General features: G+C 48.4%; 1 protein-coding gene across 1 annotated transcript in view; it reads left to right on the plus strand.

Annotated features, from left to right (window-relative positions):
• CASQ2 (calsequestrin 2 (cardiac muscle)) overlaps window positions 1–9,623 on the plus strand; it is a gene marked incomplete at its 5' end in the record, with an annotated part of 18,645 nt that overhangs the window by 5,062 nt on the left and 3,960 nt on the right. The window contains 6 exons of the mRNA XM_010288657.1: window positions 385–458; window positions 927–1,057; window positions 5,814–5,859; window positions 8,239–8,293; window positions 8,964–9,064; window positions 9,419–9,493. Coding sequence (XP_010286959.1) covers window positions 385–458; window positions 927–1,057; window positions 5,814–5,859; window positions 8,239–8,293; window positions 8,964–9,064; window positions 9,419–9,493 — 482 coding nt within the window. The remainder of the gene's footprint in view (window positions 1–384; window positions 459–926; window positions 1,058–5,813; window positions 5,860–8,238; window positions 8,294–8,963; window positions 9,065–9,418; window positions 9,494–9,623) is intronic.

Here is a 9,623-nt window from a genome sequence, read left to right on the forward strand (position 1 = left end):
GTTAATGTTGGAGCAACCCCGTGTATTTCCCAGGCTGAACTACTGCTTGTGCAACAGGGCAGATGCAAACACCCTTACCTTGTAACTGGACTTGTAACCCCTGGCCCTGCTTCGCAGGGCTGCTGATTTTGGCTCCAGTTAAGCGTGGCATGCCAGGATCTGCAGTTTTCCTAAGGACTGTGGGGCTGCACAACATGTGTCCTGTTTGCTCCACATGTTATGGTCCTTGTTTGTAAGCCCTGGAAAGGTGGAAGAAACATAGTGCCATCATCTGATGTATTTTGCAGTGATTTATGTTTGTTCTTCCCTAGTGCCTTCTGTGCTGATCAGAGCGTGGCCAGCTGCCTGTGAACTCTTTTCTTCATTCCCCTTTTCTCCTTCCAGATTACAAGGCATTTGAAGAAGCCGCCGAACACTTTCAGCCATACATCAAGTTCTTTGCCACCTTCGACAAAGGGGTAAGCATCCATGGACCTCACCGTGGGAGCTCACAGCCTCCACCACCTGTTTTTCAGAAGCTCAGGATGTTCCCAGATTTTATATCTGGATTCAGCTTCTCATCTTCAGTGTTCCTGTAATTTGTGGTAGTGGTTTCCGCATTTGGATTTGGCCCTTTTGCAAGATAAAAGGCCATTGCTGCAGCGTGGAGGCAGGTACTGGTCTAGGTTTGGAAACGAAGCCCATTAGATTTGTAGCATCTTGACTCTGGTTTTGGCCTGCCCCAGTGCTTGAGACCGGTAGTGTGGAGACCATCAGTGTTTTTTTAACCAAGGAAAGATGCCTTCATATTTTGTTGGCCATGCCTAAGTGTGCATGCTCTGAGAAAAAGCAAGCACCTTGATCTCAGCTCTGCCACCACGAGAGATTCTGGGTGGGCAAAGAGGCACGTCAGGCTCACTTACCTCTGACCATCTGCACTGCAACAGGTTGCCAAGAAGCTAGGTCTGAAGATGAACGAGGTGGACTTCTATGAACCATTTATGGATGAGCCTGTTCACATCCCTGATAAGCCTTACACAGAAGAGGAGCTGGTTGAATTTGTGAAGGAGCACAAAAGGTACGTAGCGTACAGGATGCTCCTGGCCATGGGAAGCGGGTAAAGGAGATTAGGGCATCTCTCTCAGTAAAAATTAGGATGACAACCACCTTTTGGTGATTTGATGACCCACGTTTGAGATTTTGGCTGGCCTTTTCCTGCTCCCAGTATCTGTGCCGCAATCAGAGCCCACTACCATGGGGCTGTGACAACACAGCTTCCCTCTTCCTCCCCAGTTAGCCCTCCTTCAAAGAGCAGGGAGGCTTTCAGGCAGTTCAGAGTGGGAAGCTCGCCCAGTTTGCTCAGGCTTTTAATTTAGCTCTGTACAGAAGATGTTCTTCTCCAAGGCATCTCAAGCCAAAATCAAATTCTGTCCAGTCCCCTCCTTCCCCAAAACAGCCTCGCTAACATGTATATCCCTCTCCTGATGTCAGATACACCTGTAGGCAGGCTCTGAGCTCAGACGAAGCTTGGAGGAACCATGAGGGACTAAAAGTCTCCTGCTGACCACAGGCACAGAGAGGAAGCCACTGCTGTTATGGCTGTGTTGGGCCTCATCTGCAAAGATGCTGAGCACCTACAGTGTTTGATCAAGTCAGTAGGAGCTGTGGCTGCTCCATGCTTTTTGCCATCAGGTTTATTGCACTGCTGTTTAGGAACCTCAACTACCAACACTGTGGAAGCGATGGGAAAGGCTGATCCTGTGTAAATGCACGAGGTTAAATATAGGGGCACAACTACCTGTGAGGTCCCGTATTTTTATACCCTTAAAAATACAGCACAGCATAGTGACACAGGCTATCTGCTGCTCCTGCAACTGCATTTCCCAGCAGGCATTCAAGGGACCAGAAAAGTGTTCAAGAAAAGCAGGGCCATCCATACTGTTAGGGGACCCCAAGTTGAGCTGATCTGGAGGTTTGTGTTCACATGCACAGAGCATTTTAGAGGCAGGAGATCATCTCCAGAGTCTGTGAGTCACAGGCTTGGAAACAGATCTCTGCTTTTTCTGAAATATGAAGGGGACCTCTATCTCCCATGTACTCGCAGGTCACTTTGCTGACCTCCTGGACTTCCTGACCTCAGTCCTTCCCATCTTTTTTTCCCCAAGGTCTTCCTGTCAAGCAGCAACGTCAGAAGCCAGTCAGCTAAGACAGTCACACTACAGACAGTCAGCTAAGTGCTAGCCTAAGAAGGCAAGCTCTCCACCAGCACAAAATTGCAGTGGAACCCCCCCCAAGTCTTACATATTTCAAGATGCTATGTGGTGCCTGGTTGGAGCCAGCGGGTGGGCCATTTATTTTGCAAGCGCCAAGGCTCAGAAGGGAATTAAAAGGAGTCTCATGAAATTGGATGCCTGAAATCCCCAAACTTGCCACAGTGCTGCCACGGCAGGAGAAGAGCCCTGGGTGACAGTGATATGTTCCCAGCAGTTCATGGTGAGTCTCTCAGAGCACAAGTGATTCTTCCTGCCTTGCCAGCAGTAAAGGACCTAAAGCCAAAGGGCTGGAAGTGGAATTAGTCAGACATGGAGATGATCAGGCCTGTGGAGAAAAACGAAGCGACCTCAGCGCTTGCCACGTGTTAGTTCCCTGTAGACAAATTGGCAGGATCTTCTCCTCTGCAGGAAGGTGCAGAGGACCGCTCACCTCCTCCCTCTCAGACAGTAGACTTTGTCACTTCACCCCACCCTGCAGGCATGGGCTATCCCTCCGCTGAGGTGCAAAGCCCCGCTGCCACCTCTTCATCCCCCAGAAGGAGCCCCGTCACATCACTGGGGAAAGCTCCCGGTGCTCAGCAGTACCCAGGCTCTTTGACACACTTCAGACAGCCCTTCCAAAAACGGCCCCCCGCTGCCGTGCCCAGGCAGGCTTCACCACCTCTTCCTCCAGCCCCTCACGGGAATTGGGATTTGCTGAGCTTTCACTGCAGCCTCGAGACAGGAGCTGAGGCGGGTGCCCAGCAGGAGCCCGAACGCAGCCTGGTGCAGCCCGAACGAGCTCCTGAGGCTTCCCTGGGCAGCTGGAGGCGGTGGTGGGAAAGTTCATCCCCTCCCAAGCGGGTCAGGAAGCCAGTGCTTGGCACAGTGGGGTGCTTTTTCCAAGGCTGCACAGTAGATGGGTGTCTGGCTGGGGATGGTGGCCAGGTGCCGCGACTCCCAGGTCTCAGCCCAGATTTTGCTCCCAGTTGCACAAATACAAATTATGCGGTAATTCCTCTGCCTGCAGCAAGAGGCATCTGGGTTTATGCCTGTTTCGCATGGACAATGCTGGGGGTGGGCCCCCCGCCCCCAAATTCTCTATAATTGTTGTGTAGCAACATGGGAGCTGAATTCTGCTCCCTGTTACTCACCTAAACCCTACTTACCCTGCTCCCTCCAGCACAGAGAAGTAACCAAAGTAAATCCTGACTAACTCTACGGTAATCAGTACATGCAAGTGTGATCAAATCCTTCTGAGGTCCTTTCTCCAAGAGCTGCCCCCAGAGAATGGCTAGGGAAAGCATCTCGAAAGCCAGATACAAGTACATAATATGCATTCACCTGATATAATCTCCAGTTTCTGACAATCAGCTATGAGGAGAGTTTCTGGGTCAAAAATTGTATCCCTGATCTTGTGCTTAGTGGCTATTTCTTCAATTTCTGTAGTTATTATTTACCTCATTTCTATTTTGATGCTGAAAGTATCCAACTGTAATGAGTTCAGTGGCTGAGTTATGCATTGCATCAAAGAGCATTCCTATTTGTTCAGTCTATACCTGCTACCTAATAATGTTGCTGTGTGCCTACTAGCTCTTGTGTTGAGGAACAATGACTAGCCATTCCCCGTTTCACTTCTTTTTTTACCATTCCTGATTTTTTAGACCCTCTGCCTTTTAGACCCCCCTCCCTCTTCAGTCACCCCTTTTACAAGGTAAAGAGTTCTTACCTATTTAATCTCCACCAAACACAGGTCATGCCATACCTTCATTCGCCACTGCCATGTATCCATGTCCCTTTTTTAATTGTCCCATACCATGTCTGTGATGGAATGACCAGAGCCACACCTACATTCACTGTGGAGGTGCATAGTGTAGTTGTCCATTGCCGTAATGGTATGATGTGTTTTACTCCTTTATAAACTATTTCTTGTCTTTTGACTTTGGAGCTGAAGCTTTCTTAGTTTGTGACACCTGGGCCCCTTTCCCGAGAGGCAATAATTAATTATAACTAGTTTAGAACCCATTGTTCCACCTGTATAATTAGGGTTGTTTTTCTGCAAGTGCCTTACTTCTTGTGTCTATCATGCAGATACTCAAGTCTCAGGAAGACCCCTCTGTATCTCCTCGTAGTCAGGCCTGGTGTTGGCCATCTGAACAATTGGATATGATACGCAAATGCTGCCATATTCTTATTTTCCATCTTTTTCAGACTATGTGAGAATATGTTATGCATATGATCATATTAAAGCATATGCTATGAATCTTAATTGGTTAATTCCCTCTGCCGTGAAAACTGACCTTCATCTCCACCCTTCATCTTCCAGTGTCATTAATCCACACGAGGACCCCTCCTCTGATCTAACTGCAGCTCAGTTTTTTGGAGAGCCTTTCGTAAGGCTTGTCAAATAGTCCTCTGAAGGCAGTTCACTGCATTGACCAGCACACCTTCACCCATTCGCTGACTTGCTCTGGAAACTCCAGCGGATCCATGGCCATGATTTTCCTCTTAAAGGTCATATACCTCTTGTGCTGTCACATCATATTCCTTCAAATGTCTGTTAACTCTACTTTTTCTGGTAGCATCGTGCCCATAAGGAAGCTGCCCTTCCAGATCTGTAGCTCCTCAGGTCCTTTAGAAACCTCCAGATGTGCTCCTTGTTTCCACTGCTCTGGTAGCAAGGCAAACCAAAAGTGACAGGTTACACATTTCATTGATGTCACCTGGACCTGGCAACGTGCTGCTACTCCATTTACCAATCTGTTCTAGGACCTCATCGACCAACACTTCTCTTTGCGACAGCTCCCAGGGCTAGTCAGCCCTGTGCTGCTGGGGGAGCCTCTGTGAACACCTCATGCAAGTGAGCAGAGGTGCAAAGGGTTACTTGTGCTTGTCTGCTATGGCCTTGTGTTCCTTGGATGCCCCTTTAACACCCCAGTCACCTCTCAGCCAGCCAGGCTCTCTAACAGGCTTCCTGCTACGGATGTGTCTGGAAATAGTTACTATTCTTTTTTTTTGTCCTTTATAAACTACTTCGAAAAAAATTTGCTTTGGCCAGTCCTATGGTTTAAATTATTTTGCCAGCAGTTATGATGATCTAAATTTCCTTGCCAGAGGTTATGCTGTCTTCTTTGCTTCAGCAGAGTTTGGAAAGGTTTTTGTGGTGGAATTATGCTGGGGTAAAACCAGGAGAAAAGGGGAACAACGCCCAGTTGGAATGTTCCAGGGGCTGCAATACACAAGTGAATGGGTCACCTTGTGCTCTCAGCATGGACAGAACAATCTGCCATGTGTGGGACTATGTCACCAGCATATCCCAGCACAGAGACACATCTCATCTTCCCAAGCACAAATAGCGGCTGCAGTGACTCCAGTGGGGAAAAGGGCAGGGTTTTATCACCATAAATAAAACCATAAGTTGACTTACTGTGCCCCCATGCTTCCATTCAAAATGTGGTGGCTGACAACGCTGACTCCAGCAACCAACCAAACGTGCCGTGGTGACCTTTTCCGTGATGCCAGCAGTGTCATGTGTGACGGTGCTGGACATGTCCTCAAAGAGCATTTCTGTCTTCCTTTCAGGGCCACTTTGAGGAAACTGCGCCCAGAGGACATGTTTGAGACGTGGGTAAGCATGCCTGGTGGGAAGCCATGCGTCCCTTGCTAGCTTCCAACAAGAAACCACTGCTCAAAAGCTCGAGCCTCTGGCTGGGCAAAATGTTATCTCTCTTTCCTTGCAAAGCCACTTTCTCTCCTGTGGGAAGAAGGGAAATCCTTGGCTGTGATGCTCAGTGCCTAAGTTCAAATGGTGTTTCAAATGCTTTGCCCAACAGCGGTGGACAGCTGAGCTGAGCCCTGTTTGCTCCACAGAGGGAACAGGGAAAGCTAACCAAGCGTGCCAGGCAGGTGTTGAGCCTCTGTAGCAGGCATGGCATAGCTATGGAGAGCATCCTTCTCAAGGATGCTCTATCATCTCACCTAATGGGTGTCAGTGCTAGTGGTGGGCCGACTTCAGGGGCTTGCTTGCTGTGTGAGCTACGGAGATTGTGCTGAACTCACGGAAATTGTACCAGAGCAGTTGTACAATTCGAAATGCAAGCAAGGGCAGGCAGTTCAGTTAATGACACAGATTACATTGATTGCACTTCTCATGGTGCGAGCAAGCTGCAAGTCAGCGATTGTGAAGAACTACCCAACAGTTTGGCACTGATCACACGCAGAGGACTCTCCTGGTCTCCAAATGTGGGGGAAAGGGGGAAGGGTGAAAATGGAAGAAAAATCATGTATAACAAATTATCCCTTTGCTGTGAATGAGTATGATGTTAATAGTCAGTCAGGGACCTTCAAGTGCCAGCTGAATTCTGGAAAACAAAGCTGAACAGGTGCTTTACAGACTCTAAGGAAGATGCAGTCATTCCTCCAAAAAGCTTGGCACATTTATAACAGCATTCAGTTGCCTCCTTGCTTGGATGTGTAACATGAAGCGCTGCGAGATGCCAAAGCACCGAAAACCTTGGGAGTCTTTAATACAACAAGGCAAGAGGTAATAAAACTGAACCAGGAGTTATGAGTCACTTAAGCATGATAGCTTTTCATTTTGTTTTGAAATGCAGATTCTGTATAGAAGATAGCTTCCTTGATCCACTGAAGTCCCTTGAAATTTTTTCATGGGGTTTTAGTGGGACCCAAATTTCTCATGCAGTGGTTCTGCTTTCATACTGTACATATTCACACTGAACGAGCAGGGAACTCGTACCTGCAGGAGATGATGGGCTGGATTCTGATCTTGCTGCAAGTTCAGAATATCCTCAGTGCCTTCACTGGAGTTACTCCAGGGTTTTTTGCTGTGTTGGAGGTGAGAATAAGCTATATTATATAGCTATATATATAATTACATATCGCATATTTTTTTTTTTAATTTTGCTGTCTGACAATGCTGCTGGAAAATACGGAGAAAAAGCAACAGTGTGGATTTTGCCAGCTGTAAGTGGTCTGAATCCCAAGTAAATCTGCCTAGAATGTCCTGATGAACATGTATTCCCTGAAGATACCAGCAAAGGCCCAGCATCCACTATTGTTTTTAAAGATAATGTTTTCCACTTAATCTTTCAGGGTTTTTTTTTCCTTTCAGTTTTTGATGGTGGCTTTGTCACCTCTGGGCTCAGAAGGGAAAAGAAATTAGCATTTAGATGGGAATTTTTTCTCGCATTAAAACCAATTGAAATGGAAACTGGGACTGGCAGCGGGTGTGGAAGGTGAAGCTGATCTGTGGGATAATTCAGAGATGACATTCATAGCAGGCGGATGATGAACCAGCTGGCAGATCTAGTGGCCTTTGCCAATATCATTACCCATGACTCACGTGTCTCATGGAGAAAAGCAGTCCACCAGGCTGTCCACCAGGCTGTCCTCCACTCATTGGAGCCCAAAAATGAGCCTCCCACTCAATTCCCCTCACTGCTCACGGAAACCCTCACCTAGAGCAAGAGACCCTTCACGTCCCGAAAGGTGCCCAAGTGAGCCACCTCACCTCTCATATTGTGAGGAAACCTCCTTTGCTGGCCCCAGAGGAGTGTGTTTTGGGTCTGAGCATGGTGGCAGATATTTGTTGCCCCACAAACCATCCCCTGGCAGCTGCAAATTTATGAGGGTAGGTGGCCTTGGGCATGGAGGGTGAGCCCATATTCTCATGCTAGAGACCCCTTAGCCTTCTCTGTAGGGGCCCCACCCCGCACCATCAGAAACTCTCTTGCCATCACGGTGCTCACCTCATTTTTATCTAAAGGGTTTCAGCAACGCTACCAAAACTACCCACTTCAGCGCCCAATACCTCCACAACTCAGCCGCACCTCAGCTGACATTCCTTGTGTCTTGGTGGGGCTCCAGTCAAGCCTCCCTTTGCAATTTCCTATTCATTTGAAGGCATCCCACCTCTCCTCATCTCCAGCAACTGTCCAGGCTCTGTCCTCCCTCCTTGGCCCATCAGTGATAGTTTTGTTGTTTCCAGGAGGATGACATGGAAGGAATCCACATCGTGGCCTTTGCTGAAGAAGATGACCCAGGTAAGAGGCTGTTTTCCTCCTTGCGTGACTCTATGCCACTCAAGAAATTGTAGTTTCATGTTCTTTCTTTGCATTGCGGGGAGCCCCATGCCCAGGCTGGGACAGGGAGCTGGGATGCTTCTGGGTGTTTATGCTAACGGCTGTGCCAGCTAGGATTCAAATTCTGGATATAAATGGATGGCCAGCTGGGAAAGGAGAGTCATCGTCTCCACTCCAGCACCAGGATTTTCTCCCTAACTCTGCGTCCATCTTGCTGTGTGGCTCTGGGACAGTGCTGAGGGCTGGGTGTGTGATGGGCATGCAGGAAACCTGTGGGCATCAGCTCCTGAAAAGCTGTGGCATCAGTACTTCTCAGTGCCATCAGCGTGCCGAAAAGCTTTGGCTTCTCAGGGGCTCAGTTCCTCCCTCGCCACAAGAAAATAGTGACATCGTTCCACTCCATGGAAGGATTACGAGACTTAATTCATGTGTAACTAATTTCAATACCCAGGGAGGATGCTCAAAATTAAAAGCCTTATTATCAGAAGAAAGAGCTGGGAGACAGCATTTTAATGAGAACTATAAACAACTCCTGTGTGCATAGAGGGGTGAGGGAAGTTGAAAAACCCACAAGCAAAGAGTGCCTGCATGTTTTTAGGAGGGAGCTGCAGTGGTTTGTGTATCATTTCAGATGGTTTTGAGTTCCTGGAAATCCTGAAGCAGGTTGCCAGGGACAACACCGATAATCCCGACCTCAGCATTGTCTGGATTGACCCCGACGACTTTCCTCTGGTGAGTGGCAGGGGCTCCTTGTCTTTCTTGGTTTAATTCATGGATTGGTGTGTGTGTGCACAAGCACAAGAATTGCCCATGGGAATTTGGGACAGGGAAGGAAATGAAACCAGACCACAGGCAATCCCCAAGCTGCTCCTTCAGGTCTGCCTCCCATGAAGGTGTTGTCTTGGGAACATCCTCAGAGTCGGCACTTTCCTTTGCTGTGTGTGGCAGCCCATGCTTGTGTTCAGCCTCTCTTCTCTCCCGTGTACCCATCAATGCACGCTCCCTGCACCACAGCCCAGCCGGCTGAGGTAATGCGACGCAGTATTGCAAACACCCTTGCCTGAGCTTTGTTTCTCACTCCCACAGCTGATCACTTACTGGGAGAAGACCTTCAAGATTGACCTGTTCAGACCACAGATCGGGGTGGTGAACGTCACAGACGTGAGTAGCAAGTGCCCAGAAAATCCAGTGATCCCAAGATTAGGCTGCTACAAAGGTCGGGATCTGAGGAATCAGTGGGATTTCTGCTGTTAAGTGCAGGTAGACCAGGCTGTTTTCCCCAGGAAAGAGT

Source organism: Phaethon lepturus, unplaced genomic scaffold (genome assembly GCF_000687285.1).
Source record: "Phaethon lepturus isolate BGI_N335 unplaced genomic scaffold, ASM68728v1 scaffold17826, whole genome shotgun sequence".
In the NCBI taxonomy this organism is placed as follows: Eukaryota; Metazoa; Chordata; class Aves; order Phaethontiformes; family Phaethontidae; genus Phaethon; species Phaethon lepturus.